Source organism: Mesoplodon mirus (assembly GCF_964341445.2).
Source record: "Mesoplodon mirus genome assembly, chromosome: 10".
NCBI classification, from domain to species: Eukaryota; Metazoa; Chordata; class Mammalia; order Artiodactyla; family Ziphiidae; genus Mesoplodon; species Mesoplodon mirus.
Window position 1 is genome coordinate 51,959,976 of NC_138986.1, and position 14,509 is coordinate 51,974,484.

Consider the following 14,509-nt stretch of genomic DNA (forward strand, 5'->3'; position numbering starts at 1 on the left):
AGGATTCTTAACCACTGTGCCACCAGGGAAGCCCTGTTTATGGACTTTTTAATGATGGCCATTCTGACCTGTATGAGGTGGTCCATCACTGTAGTTTTGATTCGCATTTCTATAATAATTAGCGATGTTGAGCATCTTTTCATGTTGGCCTGTTGGCCATTTGTACGTCTTCTTTGGAGAAATGTCTATTTAGGTCTGCTCATTTTTTGATTGCATTGTTTGGTTTTTGTTATTGAGTTGGATGAGCTGTTAGTATATTTTGGAAATTAAGCCCTTGTTGGTCACATCATTTACAAATATTTTCTCCCAGTCTGTAGGTTGTCTTTTCCTTTTTTGTTTATGGCTTCCTTTGTTGTGCAAAAGCTTATAAGTCCGGGGACTTCCCGGACTTCCCTGGTGGCGCAGTGGTTAAGAATCTGCCTGCCAATGCAGGGGACACGGGTTCGAACCCTGGTCCGGGAAGATTCCACATGCCGCAGAGCAACTGAGCCCATGCGCCACAACTACTGAGCCTGCGCTCTAGAGCCCACATGCCACAACTACTGAAGCCCAAGTGGCTAGAGCCCATGCTCCACAACAAGAGAAGCCACCGCAATAAGAAGCCCACGCACCACATCAAAGAGTAGCCCCTGCTCTGTGCAACTAGAGAAAGCCTGCATGCAGCAACAAAGACCCAATGCAGCCAAAAATAAATTAATTAATTAAAAACAAAAGTTTGGGGGCTTCCCTGGTGGTCCAATGGCTAAGACTCCACGCTCCCAATGCAGAGGGCCTGGGTTCGATCCTTGGCCAGGGAAATAGATCCCACATGCTGCTAAGAGATTGCATGCTGCAACTAAAAGATCCTGCATGCCACAACTGAAGATTCTGCATGCTGCAACTAAAGATCCTGCACGCCTCAACGAAGATCCCACATGCAGCAGCAAAGAGCCAGCACAGCCAAATAAATAAATATTTTTTTTAAAAACCCTTATAAGTTTGATTAGGCCCCATTTGTTTATTTTTGCTTTTATTTCTTTTTTTACAAATAGATTTTATTTATTTATTTATTGGCTGCATTGGGCCTTCCGTGGCTGTGCATGGGCTTTCTCTAGTTGCCAAGGGCTTCTCATTGCAGTGGCTTCTTTTATTGCGGAGCACAGGTTCCAGGCGCACAGGCTTCACTAGTTGTGGCACACGGGCTTAGTTGCTTCGCGGCATGTGGGATCTTCCCGGACCAGGGCTCGAACCCATGTCCCCTGCATTGGCAGGCGGATTATTAACCACTGTGCCACCAGGGAAGCCCCTGGTTTTACTTCTATAGCCTTGGTAAACTGACCTAAGAAAACGTTGGTATGACTTAATGTCAGAGAATGTTTTACCTATGTTCCCTTCTAGGAGTTTTATGGTGTCATGTCTTATATTTAAGTCTTTAAGCCATTCCGAGTTTATTTTTGTGTATGGTGTGATGGTGTGTCCTAACTTTATTGATTTACATGCAGCTATCCAACTTTCCCAACACCACTTGCCAAAGAGACTGTCTTTTCCCCATTGTATATTCTTGCCTCTTTTGTTGAAGATTGACCATAAGCATGTGTTTATTTCTAGACTCTCTATTCTGTACACTGATCTATATGCGTTTTTGTGCCAGTACCACACTGTTTTGATTACTGTAAGTTTGTAGTACTGTCTGAAGTAAGGATAATGCCTTCAGCTTCATTCTTTTTCCTCAGGGTTGCTTTTGTGGTTCTACATAAATTTTAGGATTATTTGTCCTAGTTCTGTGAAAAATGTCATGGTAATTTGATATGGATCGCATTAAATCTGTAGATTGCTTTGGGTAGTATGGCCATTTTAACAATATTAATTTAACAATATTAATCGTTCCAAGAACATGGGATATCTTTTCATTTCCTTGAATCATCTTCAATTTCCTTTACCAATGTTTTATAGTTCTCAGCATATAAGTCTTTTATCTCTTTGGTTAGGTTTATTCCTAGGTATTTGTGGGGTTTTTGTTTTGTTTTTTTTAATTTTATTTATCTTTGGCTGTGTTGGGTCTTCATTGCCGTGTGCAGGCTTTCTCTAGTTGCAGCAAGCGGGGGCTACTCTTTGTCGTGGTGCACGGGCTTCTCACTGTGGTGGCCTCTCTTGCTGCGGAGCACAGGCTCTAGGTACGCAGGCTTCAGTAGTTGTGGCTCGCGGGCTCTAAAGCGCAGGCTCAGGAGTTGTGGCTCACAGGCTTAGTTGCTCCGCAGCATGTGGGATCTTCCCGGACCAGGGCTCGAACCCGTGTCCTCTGCATTGGCAGGCGGATTCTTAACTACTGCGCCACCAGGGAAGCCCCTAGGTATTTTTGTTTTTGTTTTTGTTTTTCTTTTGAAGTGATTTTAAACGAGATTTTTATTTATTTTTTTTACTTTCTGATATTTCATTGTTAGTGTAAAGGAATGCAACAGGTTTCTGTATATTAGTCTTGTATCCTGCTATCTTGTTGAATTCATTTATCAGTTCTAATAGTTTTTGTGTGAAGTCTCAGGGTATTCTATATAGCGTATCATGTCATCTGCGTATAATAACAGTTTTACCTCTTCCCTTCCGATTTGGATTTGGATATCTTTTCTTTTTTGTCTGATTGCTGTGAAAGCCAGACCTATTGAAAAAAAAAATTCTTGTCACCCCATTAGAGCAGGGCATCTCAGCCTCAGTACCACTGACATTTAAGGTCTGATCATTCTTTGTTGTGGGGACTGTCTGTACACTGTAGGATGTTTAGCAGCATCACCTGTCTCTACCCATTTGACACCCATCCCACCCCCTCAGTTGTGACAGACAAAAATATCTCCAGACATTGCCAGATGTCCCCATGGGGGTAAAATCATGCCAGGTTGAGAAGCACTGAATTAGAAACATCCAGATCTTTTAATTTTTTCATCATGTTGGTCACATGTTCACTGAGGAGGCCTTGCCAGGACGGCATTATAAAGCAGCTATCATAGAGTGAGCTGCAAGAGTTCCATAAATCTTTATGAGTTGCTTTTGTTTCTGCTGTTTCATAAATATGTCCCAAATCCCCTGTGCTGTAGACAACTATGAGAGATCAGTTTTTGCCATGTGGTATGACCAAACCAACATTCTCCACCATCAGACGTCTTTTTGCTTATTTTGATTTTTAAAAACAGAGAAGCCTGTAAAATGGGTCAAATCCCACCAGCTAAGTTGAGGTACTTAATTACCAACAGAGCTTCCAACAGCCTTTCAAATGGGCCTTCCTGCTTTCTAGCTACTATCAACTCATCTTGCCTCACGCAACACATTTTAACTCTTTTGAATACTCAACTCAACAAAGTAAGGAAATTAGTATCCTGATCCCCTCCTGACCAGTGAAGAAGCTGAAGCTCAGAGAGGTTAAGGCCAGAATATAACCAAGGTAACCGAACTTGCTAAGGGCAAGACAGAGCCTAAAAACTAGGACCCCTGACATCCGTCACTAGGTCATGCTGCCCCTCTCCATGCAAGACTTATGTGGCTTTCTATTACTTTCCGAAGAGCAATCAAGAGAAGGGAGGGAGAGAAGGTGGGAGGGAAGGAGAGACAGAAAGGCACAGAGAGGTGAAGAAAATGAGAAAAAGCATCATCATTACTATAATCTCCTAAATTAAAACTCATAATTAACTCATGTTGAAATTAATTATACTATTTTCACTGATGTAAAAGCCTAATTAACAAGTGGTAAAATAGAAAAATTCCTTCTGTTACACTGCACAGTATATATTATTGCTTCCTGAGAGCTTATTTAAGCTTTCAGATAAAAATCAATTTTCCTGAGTCCTCTGAAATCTAAGCTGGTAAGACTTCCAGACTCATGTGACCAAACATCTCACTGCTTTGGGCTACAGAAGTTTCCCTTCTCTATCAGTTAACCTGAATTCTCAAGAATTCCTGGAGGACAAATAAAAGGACCCAGACATAGTCAGTCTTTATGACACAACACAGTCTAATAAGTCTATTTGAGCCAACGCTTCCAGTGCTAGCACACTGCTCCTGGGAATCTACAAACCAATTTATTTATGCAGGTGCCCTTTTCTTAGATGATGTGTATTGTGTGTGTGTCCTTTCTATTACTACTCTATTTTTTTAGTCCCTTTTATAACATTTTCTTGAGAATTAGAATAATTAGTCTCTGATTCTTTATTCTCTTTACTGATAAAATCTGTGTATTTTCTACTTTCACCTGAAAAGTAAACCATCGCTTAAACCAGGGAGGGTCATCACATTCTTTCTGTAGGTCAATGTACATATTTTATGCTTTGTGGGCTACATAAGGTCTCTGTCATATGTTCCTTTCTCTTTTTTTAAAACAACCCTTTAAAAATGTAAAAGCCATTCCTAACTTGCATGCCATACAAAAGGCCTCCAGCTGCCTTAGTCTATCAACCCCATGCCCTAAACAGTTAATTTTAAATGGGCCCTAACTAGCCCATTTGGAATTAGTTGGAACAACTTTACTATCCAGACTTCTGGAGACAAACTGAAGGGAACTGAGGCCAACATGTTAGTAATTCAGAAAGGCCAGTGGATAAAGGGGTCTCCCAGTGCTGCTCCCCTAAGGAGATAAAGGGGACCTTGACTTAGCTTGGTTTTGCCTTAAGAAGCCTGAACCCAGGGAAGCTGGTTGATAGGGATAAAACTGAAATGACGCTAAGAACAAGGCCAATTTATTTTACACTGCCTCCTGAGGTAGTTAACGTGGGAAACAGCAGGCTGGTCGTGAAAACCCTCTCTGGGCTTAGTTCATTCAGCACATGTCTCACTCATGCTCACGAGGTCAAAATGTGAACAAATCAAGCCTGGGAGGGAAATTCAGGCCAAGGGAAGTGTCTATAGGAGCCACGATATGAATGCTGACTTCCACAAAATTGGCTCAGGAGATTCCACAAGTGGTAGGAGAACCTTATTTTAATAAAAACGTCCTCTTTTTAACCTGGCCCCTTCCCCCACCACTAGAAAGCAGCTTTATAGCTAAAAAGCAATCCATTTATTTGAGTGTACTTTTTTTAGGCAATGTTAACTTTTTCCACCGCCGTAACACCACTCTGTATTTCTCACTGCTGGTCTTCTCTTCAAACACTTTTTTCAGGAGAATCCTCATCACTGTCTCTGTTTCTGCTTCTCTGTCCTCTCCAATTAGAAGATCCAATGTATCTCCCACTTTCACCTGAAAATTAAAAAGAAAACAGAACCTTCATTACATTTTGGGAAACTCGGCCAATGCAAACATCTCTCCTTTGAGTTTTCACCGGGCGACCACCACCCGGGGCACAGGTGACTCCTCTGTAACGGTCACTTCTCCCTAGTGCTTCCAGGTGAAAGGGCCCCCCTCTCCGGGCAGATGCCTCAGACCCATGTGGCTCAATAGGGGCCAGTGTCCCTCCTTCAGGCTGAGACAACTGGCTGCTTGTGGACAGGGCCTGTGTGGCTTCAGTTTTCACGTCTATTGCATGACTTAAGGAAACACTTGAATGGAAGCATTTATTTTGTAACAGTGGCAAAAGATGAAGCGGGCACAACCTTAGAGATTATGAGCACAGTAATTACTACATGCACTGAGAAGACAATTTTCAGTGTAACACTTTCACTGATTTCAACACAGTTAAGCTACATCACTGGGGACAGGGCACAATTTGTTGGAAATCTGTCACAGTGGAACAACGGTCAGCTGCATCTCCTAAAGAAATCGAAGTAAATAAACTGCTTTCTGGCATTGGCTAGCGCCAGTGATACCACATCATCAAGGAGACAGGACTCAACGCACAAGGATGGAATGCCACAGAAAAGAGGGTCGAGTTGGATGCTGACTTGGGTTAAAAGGGCTGAGGTCAAACCCGTTTTTGTCCAGATGGGAGCTTTGGGTTGAGTGAGTGCAGGACATGCCCTGGGGGCAGTCACATCAGTGCTGCCACGGTGCAAACAGCCCATGAGACACCTGGTCCTGGCAGCTCAGGATCCCAGGGCATCTGCCCAGCAATTCAGGAAGGGGCTAAACCGACCCAGATGCCATATGCTTCTACTAGAACACAAGCCAGGATGACCAGAGGCTGTCTCAGACCATTCACTACCGCTTCCAAGCCAAGGATGGGGGCAGTGGTGAAGAGATGGACAGGAAGACAGGGACAGACCCCCATGTGTGGGCCATGGACTCTAAGTGGGCGCAGGTACCCATTTAAAAGCCTACTTCGGGGCTTCTGTTTAAGGAGCATAGTGCCAAATGCTTATGTTTGCCTCATTTTTCAATGAATGCCCTGAGGCAGTCATAACTTCACGCTGTTGGGATATCTGTACCTCACTAGGCCAAGCCACCCACTCAAGGCTTCCGTAGGCCCAATACTAAGTCTACAACGTGGGAATGCATGCCTGCTCACCACGATGCCACACTGGTCAATCCAGGCAGCTGGATGTAAAACTCACAGGGGCTGATTTTAAACCATTAACTCTCCCCTCTGGGCTGAGAAGCAGAGAGACTCAAACCACAGCGAGGCATTAAGACTGCTTCTCCTCGTGGGTTTGAAGGCATCATCTGGGCTGGGCAGAGGGGGGGAGTGGGGAGGGGGGAGTTGGGGGAGGGGCAGTCAGTCCTCCTGAAGTTCTGCTGGATTCAATTTTTTTTTTTAAATTACCATTTGCCCAAACTGTGTAGACATTTAAAATCAATGTTCAGAAACACAAGGCTTGGGAACTCTGCTTTACCTTTTTCGGCATAACTTTGTGTCATTAAAATTCATTTTTTAATAAGTAATATACCCACATGATACAATGCGTAAAAGGTATAAAAGGATATACAGAGAAAAAGGCAACCCTTATGTATCCTTTCGTGGATATACTATGTGTGATGTCTGCCCCTTAAGAGGAGAGTGGATCGTTCTGGTGGCTTTCTTCTAGGGCAGAGAATAGGGAAGGAATGTTTCTCCTTTACCCGGTCAATCCCAGGGAGAGGTGAGGTTAGGAAGGCTTCAGTCCCCACATTTGGGCTCCATACACCCTCTATTTAGGTCAACAGTTACCCAGCACCCACAGCACTCTGGGCCCCATCTGGTGTGCAACTCACAGAAAAGCTCTGCTCAGCTGCAGGCAGCCAGGGTTAGAGCTGCAGCATCCGACAGGCGCCTGACCCTTCAGCCAGCAGCCAGGCACAGGCCCCACGGAGCAGGCCACGGAAGGGGAGGTGTTCCTCATTCCCTGCAAAGCCCTGTCCCTTCTACCGTGGGAGACGGCACAGTAGGCACAAAGCAAAACTGGCTGGGATTAGGGGCTGTTCCAAGCATCTACATTTCCAATCTCCCCTTAGCTGCAGTTACTATGGCTACCAGGCCTCCTAGTAACAAGGCAGCCGAGTGTTAATGCTGGCCCCTTCCTTTGCTGACCCTCAGGAGAAATCTGGAAGGCAGCCAAGACAACAGAACACCCAAGGCAGAATGAAGAAGCAGCAATTAGATGGTAGTTAACAATATCTCAAAGCAGAGGGAGAAAAATAGATTTATGGTGTCTGTAAATGAGGCCCTGGCAGAGACACTGTGCACCAAGAACAGATCTTGTCTTTGGAACACTGTGGCTGGTGAGAAGGGGGCTGGGCTACAAGCAGGAAAAAGCAATTAAGGGACAAGAAGGACCTGATCTCCAGGTGCATGTCTGGAGTGCTTGATTTCCTACAGCTCACTGAGCAAGGACTGACACCTGCAGTCTGAACCTGTCAGCTCAGGTGCCATCAGAGGGATCTGGGCCTTGTGACTTGGCAGCTAAGACAAGCACTGGGGATCCCCCCTCCTGTCCACTCAGCTGCAAGAACCACTCTGAGTCTGGGGAGCAGAGAGTGAAGACAGCCTCAGTGCTCACCCAGGTCCATGGCCAATGGCTCACGCCCTCCCATGTCCCAGGGGTACAGGATGCAGCTCAGGTCCTCCAATCCCAGGAGTGTTTTGAAATAATGAAAGAAGCTGAAGTAAAAACAACCTTCAAAAGTGTGTCTAACTTCCCTGGAACATTTATTCCCTGGACACTGACTAAGAGCTAGATTATGTCTGCCAATGCCTCATAGGTCTGTGTCTTCCAAACTTTTTAAGGATCTCTGTCATATATTTTTTTAATTGTTTTGTTAACTTTTACTATCATTATTATATTTTCCAATTACAAAAGTGAAACATACTCGTAAAAAATTCAGAAAATAAAATGCATGAAGAACATATAACCCAGTGTCCCACTCAAAGATAAATACTAGTAGTATTAATATTTTAATTCTATGTATGTATATATGTAACTTTTTACAAAAATACATTTTTAAAAGAATATATATATCATTTATTTTAACACTGGATACTAGAAATACATTTTCTTATAACACTTGTGAGTGATCCTTTCACTTAACAATAGCATTGATATGGAGCTGTCAGGAAATATGAAACCTTTTTGATGGCTGCCCTGCACACAGAGCAGTGTATCCAGCAGGTACTGGGGGTTGGGGGCTACTGCTGAGCTGAACAGAATTGCACATCTGCTCAGGTAACAGCAGGCCAAAGAAACCTCTATATGGATTTAGCCTGATTATGATGATTTCACGGGGGCTAACATTAATGACTTAGAAGCTTAAGAGATTTTTGCCAGTTCTGATAGTGACTTGTCTTAAAATTTTTTTTAAAAAGGGGAAGCTTCATCTCAAAGTCATTATGGCTGCAAAGAGCAAGTGGTCTGTGTAACTGAAGCTATGTGACCAGGCCTGAGGGAGACCTTAGAGGGGGCAAGACAGACATACACGAGGAGCCATTGATGCCCCAAAGAAGGAGCCCCGGGGGAAACTGGGGGAGGCATTAACTGAGTACTGGAAGAACAACAGACAAAAATATCTGGCTGTCATAATATCTCACCGTGGACTTCCCTGGTGGTGCAGTGGTTAAGAATCCGCCTGCCAATGCGGGGGACACGGGTTCGAGCCCTGGTCCGGGAAGATCCCACATGCCACAGAGCAACTAAGCCCGTGCGCCACAACTGCTGAGCCCACGTGCCAAAGCTACTTAAGCCTGCGCACCTAGAGCCCGTGCTCCACAACAAGAGAAGCCAACACAATGAGAAGCCCACGCACCGCAACGAAGAGTAGCCCCCGCTCACTGCAACTAGAGAAAGCCCGCGCACAGCAACAAAGACCCAACACAGCCAAAAAAAAAAAAAAAAAAACCCTCACCGTTCTGCTTTTCTTCCATAATTTTTCCCCGTTCAGCCTGAGTTCACCTTTGTAGAATGCATCTTCCACTTTGCTAAAAAAAGGGAAAAAAACCAAAGTGCTTTAAAATAGAAATATATTCAAAACAACTATATAATTTTGAGAAAAGTACCAGCTGTTTGTAATGTTTATCCTGACAGTGACTGGCCTCCCCACAAAATCTCCATTCTGGGTGCTGAGAAAGTGAAAGTCAACTGCTTCCATATATATCTAAACAGGGAGACCAAAGGGCACTGCCGAGTAGATGCCAGCTGCTGCAAAGACCGGCTAGCGCTAGCAGGCAGATAACCAGCGCCCTGCTGGGGCTTCCAAGTGGGCTGAAACCCGCATCTAGCGCGTTCAGGATGGGCCCAGTGCTCTCCACGTGACTCCCCCTACAGCAGTCACCTTAGAGGTGGTAGCGCCTGTGATTCACGACAGCCAAAATGAGTGGGCACTCCCTTCCCTTCACGTGCAGGCACCACATGGATGGTGAGGCTATTGAGAAACCCTCTGCTAATCTGCACTGAGGATGGGGAAGTTCAATCCAGCAGCTGCTGATCTCTCTGAATTTGATCACTGGGGCAACCAGACCAGGGCAGGATACAGACAAAAACGAGTGCCCTTTCGTTTTAGTGCTCTGACTCCAGGCGACGGACATCTGGGGTTCTCCTAATAAGAACAGCGGCAGTTACTACTGTGAGAGAGGGAAAGGCCCCTCATGAGCCTGCCAGATTTTAGAGAACATTCAAGTCCCGATCAGGGTGCCTGTGGGTTCAGAGTTAAAAACTGAACTATGCCTTTAAATCAGGACATAAAGATACAAATTACACAAGGGAATCTTTCTTAATTTATTATTCATACCACAATTCTTATCTTGCATGCAGTATGCACATAATGATTGCAAAAGGAATGAATGAACAATGAGGATCACTATTCTTATACAATTAGTCTAGCAGAGAAGGAATGAGAATATTAAAGAAATCTTGAAAGTTACACTTAGTATCTCTATGCACTATATATGAACATAGTATTTTCATCATCATAGCTAACATACCGAGTACCCACTATGTGCCACACACTGTTATAAATGCTTTAGGTAGATAGATAGACTCATTTAATCCTAGCCACCACCTTCTACAGCTGGTTCTATTACCCCCATTTTACAGATGAGGAAACTGCACAGAGATTTTAAGTAACTTGTCCAAGGTCACACACAACCCGGGATTGAAACCCCAGTAGTCTGGCTACAAAGCCTGCAGTCTTAACCACCATGTTATACTGCTTCTGTTGATTCTAAGAGGTACCTTCTCACTGTAGCATTTGTGAAACCCAGGTGCATTCTATGCTTGCTATATACATCTAACATGGTGATTCCTTTTTTCCCCCAAGAAGCTGTTTTTACATCAATGGTTCATCTTACAGTTGACTGTGTCTTAGAATCAAGGAAATATGCCATGTGGGACTTGCAGGCAGTCACTTGACTTCTTTGGGAATTAGTTTTCTCATCTATAGAATGAAATAATTGGAACAGGTTACCTATAAGATCCTTTCACTTCTATGGTTACTCTTCACCATAATATGAGCCATGTAATTGGTAATGCTGCTTTAAAATAACCAACAAGAAGACAAGCGATTTTGTATTAAAACGCACATACTTACTTTCTCCCGATATCGAGGCCCGTCTTCAGGATAACATCATATCGGAAAGACTGCACTACTTTGTCCAGGTCCTTATGGTCTCTGACTGCACTGGGGTCGTCCTCTGGCTCCTCTTCCTGCTCACTCATCTCACGATGCTCACTCTCTTCATCAGAGTCCCCTTCATCTTCCACTTTTTGCAGAGTCTTTTTAGTGGATTTTTTAGAGCTTACATTACTTTTGAGTCTTATGGAAAATGGGAAAATATATTCTTGAGACATTAAAAGCCCTGAGAGTCTCACTGAGAAAATGTTATGGAAAAATGTTTTATAATTTGAAGCATTTAACTTGGTACTAGACAAATATAAGTATCGATTCCAGGAAGCACAGTGTTTAAGTGAAGGTGTCCCTCGTAGCACTCCGCAGAGCCCAATCCAGGCATCTGGCTTTCTTAAAACGCTGCTGGGCAATCTGACGCTAGTCATAGCCATGGCTCATACGACCTGAAACAGACAATAATTCAGTTTTACTTCCCAAGTGTGGTATCCTGGCATTCTTACAACATAAACCATACACACCATGAACACTTTACATCTAGTACTGTACTTATGCTTCCTCCTACAAAAGGCCATGTTGGTCCACATGTACCAAGGGCCATGCACACTGTACTAGGTGAGTCTTCCGGCTGTCATTAACGTGCTGACCTCACAGGGTGGTCTTGAAGGTTGAATTAGATACTAATACGTATGAAAACACTGGTTCTACTCTTCTCACTCCCCCAAATTAGCTTGGGTACTGACTGCTACTGAAAAATATTAACAATAGTTCTCAATGATTTTTTTTTCTTTTTTTTTTTGGCCGTGCCATGCAGCTTGCGGGGATCTCAGTTCCCCCACCAGGGATTAAACCCAGGCCACGGCAGAAATCCTAACCACTAGGCCACCAGGGAACTCCCTCAATAATTTATTTTAAAAAGGATAATCTTAGGACAAGAAAGACTATTTACTGACATACATTACATCCTTACAATACTGACTTTGCAGAAGATACCAGATCATGACTTCATGAAAGCCAGTGAGTCTCTAAACTTTATTTCAATCTCCAACTCCAGCAACTCAGAGCTAGGAATGAGCAAATTGTACAAATTGATCTGCATTTCACCTCCTTTCACATCTTCTTCCCACTGTTTAACAGAGGCAGTAGCTAGCAGAGAAAGAAGGGGCCTGGAGACCCACAAACTAGGTAATTGTTTCCTGAGACAGAAGCTAACAGAGAAAGAAGGGGCCTGGAGACCCACAAACTAGGTAATTGTTTCCTGAGACAGAGGTGCTGACATGCCACATGTCCTGTGTGCTCCACTGGGAGGATTCTTGGAAGATTGCACCTGGTTCCCTCCAGACTTTGCCCCATGCATCTTCTACCTTCTTCCTTACATGTTGTATCCTTTTGCTGCAGTAAATCATAGCCATGACCCACAGCTGAGTCCTGTTGAGTCTTGCTAGTGAAATCAATGAACCTAGGGGTGGTCTTGGGAACCCTGACAAAATATCCAACTGCCTATTCGATATCTCCATTTGGGTGCATAATAGGCACCTCAAACTTAATTGGCCCGGAAACAAACTCCTGATATATCTCTAACCCCAAATCTGCTCTACCTGCGGCCTTCCCCATCTCAGTTAATGGTTAACTCCACCCTTCTAGTTCCTGAGAACAAAAGCTTCCAGTCACTCTTGACTCTTCTCTTTCCCCCATACTCAGATCCATAATGTCAGGAAATCATGTGGCTTATCTCCAAAACATGTCCAGTATCCCATGACTTCTCACCATTCCCACTGTTACCACAGATTCAGGCCACCATCTATCACCAGGATTACTACAAAGGCTCCATTACAGTCTGTTCTCCATAGAGCAGTCAGAGTGAGTCTTTTAAAAAGTAATTTATATCATGTCACTCCTTCCCTCACAACCCTACAAAAGCACACAGAAAAGCAAAATCCCTCCCTTGGCCTATAGTCCCTGTGTGATCTGGCCCCTCCATTTCCGCTCTGACCTCATCTCCTGCCTCTCTCACCCATGCTCACTCAGCTCCTTCCTGAAGATCCTCATACACAACAGGCACACTTCTGGGTAGACTCCTTTGTTCCAGCTGCCCAGAACACTCTTAGCCCAGATATCTGCATGGACAAATCATCTTCACCTCAGTGAGGTCTACTCATTCCAACTCCATTTAACAGCTGTCTTGTCCTCCAAATCTCCCCTTGCCCCGTTCTACTTTCTTTCGCAGTAGCACTCATCTGCTATGTTATGTAATTTACTGCTCAATCCCAAGTGCCCAGAACAGTGCCTGACACATGGTAAGTGCTTAATTAAATACTGTGAAAGTAGGTCAAAAGAACCGGTGCATTAGAATGAAGAACAATGATGGGTAAGAGGCTAGATCTCCAAGGGCCTTCCCTATCAAAGCTTGGACTTATCCAGAACGGTGAGAGCTATAGCAAGACCTTAAGTAGGGAAGTGATCTGATAGGAGTGGTTTTTAAAAGATTTCTTTGGGGACAGCGTGGACGTAAGGGGAGTATCACGGAAGGAAGCCTGAAGGAGGTTTTGAGTGAAATCTTCAGGAGAGAGATAAAATCGGTGAACTAACCGAAGGCTATAAGAAAAACAACGACTGGAATGTAGAGGCAACGCTGTCCTTGACCTGCGGGACATTTGAAATCCCTCCATGTTCCTAGGCCTGTTAACCACTCCGTATGGAAAACCTGATTTAACTGCTTTTAGTTCAACTGCAAGCAAAAATCTTCTCTTCTCTTGGAGACCTCAGAGGCTGACCAAGTACTGAGACAAGGTCATGTTCCCCTCGCTCCCTCCCTACCCCCGTCGGGCTGCGCACCTTCCCGGGTCCTCAAGGTCAAGGGAAACTGGACACCAGCGTCCTCGAGCTCGCGGTCTGCGTCTGCAGCCAACAGGAACGGCCGGGCCCAGGGGAAGACTGCCTCGGCCCGCCGGGTTCGCAAGGCCCCTAAGAGCCCCCGGATCCACGGGGCGTCCCGAGCTGGCCCGGCTGGGGCAGGACGCCAGAGACTCACGCGGAGACCTGGCAGGAGCGCGGGCGGGGGACTGGAGCTCGCCCTGCCCGTATTTCCCATGTGCTTGCTGTGAAGCAACAGAAGCGGGAGCGGACAGGGGGCACCGAACGCCGGGCAGGGGCGCAGTTACCTGTACGTCAGCGCCGCTCCCCCCTCCCCGCCCCCCCACCCCATTGCTTCGCCGCGCGCTGGAATCCACACCCCGCCCAGCCCTTGCCCCTCCCCTTCCGCCGGCGCCGGCGCGGTGAGAGCAGGCTGGGCGGTGCGCACTGGCACGGCGGCAATGGCAGCGGCACAGCGACCCCTGCTGGAAGCCACGCCTCGGAGGACTGCGCCGGGAGGGCTGCTGAGAGAGGACAGGGCCGGCTCTGAGCTGAGCGGGAAGCCCACGCTGAGTGATTGATTGCACATTGTTGAAGAAAGCTTTTCTTTTTAATTAATTAAGTAGGACTTCCCTAGTGGCGTTAGTGGTTAAGCATCTGCTTGCTAGTGCAGGCGTCAAGGGTTTGATTCCTGCTTGGGGAAGATACCACAAACTCCAAAGCAACTCTAAG

The 14,509-nt window shown here is 45.2% G+C and overlaps 1 protein-coding gene across 1 annotated transcript; it reads right to left on the bottom strand.

Moving 5' to 3' along the window:
• Nucleotides 1–4,920: 4,920 nt before the first annotated feature.
• On the bottom strand, nucleotides 4,921–14,146 carry MTRES1 (mitochondrial transcription rescue factor 1). The gene is made up of 4 exons (XM_082633593.1): nucleotides 13,760–14,146; nucleotides 10,889–11,370; nucleotides 9,209–9,281; nucleotides 4,921–5,197 (listed from the first exon to the last, which is right to left on the bottom strand). The coding sequence occupies exons 2-4, from the start codon at nucleotides 11,356–11,358 to the stop codon at nucleotides 5,018–5,020; spliced, it is 723 nt and encodes a 240-aa protein (XP_082489719.1). The 5' UTR covers nucleotides 11,359–11,370; nucleotides 13,760–14,146; the 3' UTR covers nucleotides 4,921–5,017.
• Nucleotides 14,147–14,509: the final 363 nt, after the last annotated feature.

Coding starts and splice junctions, on each gene's coding strand:
- MTRES1 (XM_082633593.1), bottom strand. CDS start 11,358: ATGGCTATGACTAGCGTCAGATTGCCCAGCAGCGTTTTAAGAAAGCCA. Junction 9,282..10,888: donor GGCCTCGATATCGGGAGAAA/GTAAGTATGTGC, acceptor CCCTTTTTTTAG/CAAAGTGGAAGATGCATTCT. Junction 5,198..9,208: donor TATGGAAGAAAAGCAGAACG/GTGAGGGTTTTT, acceptor TTTAATTTTCAG/GTGAAAGTGGGAGATACATT.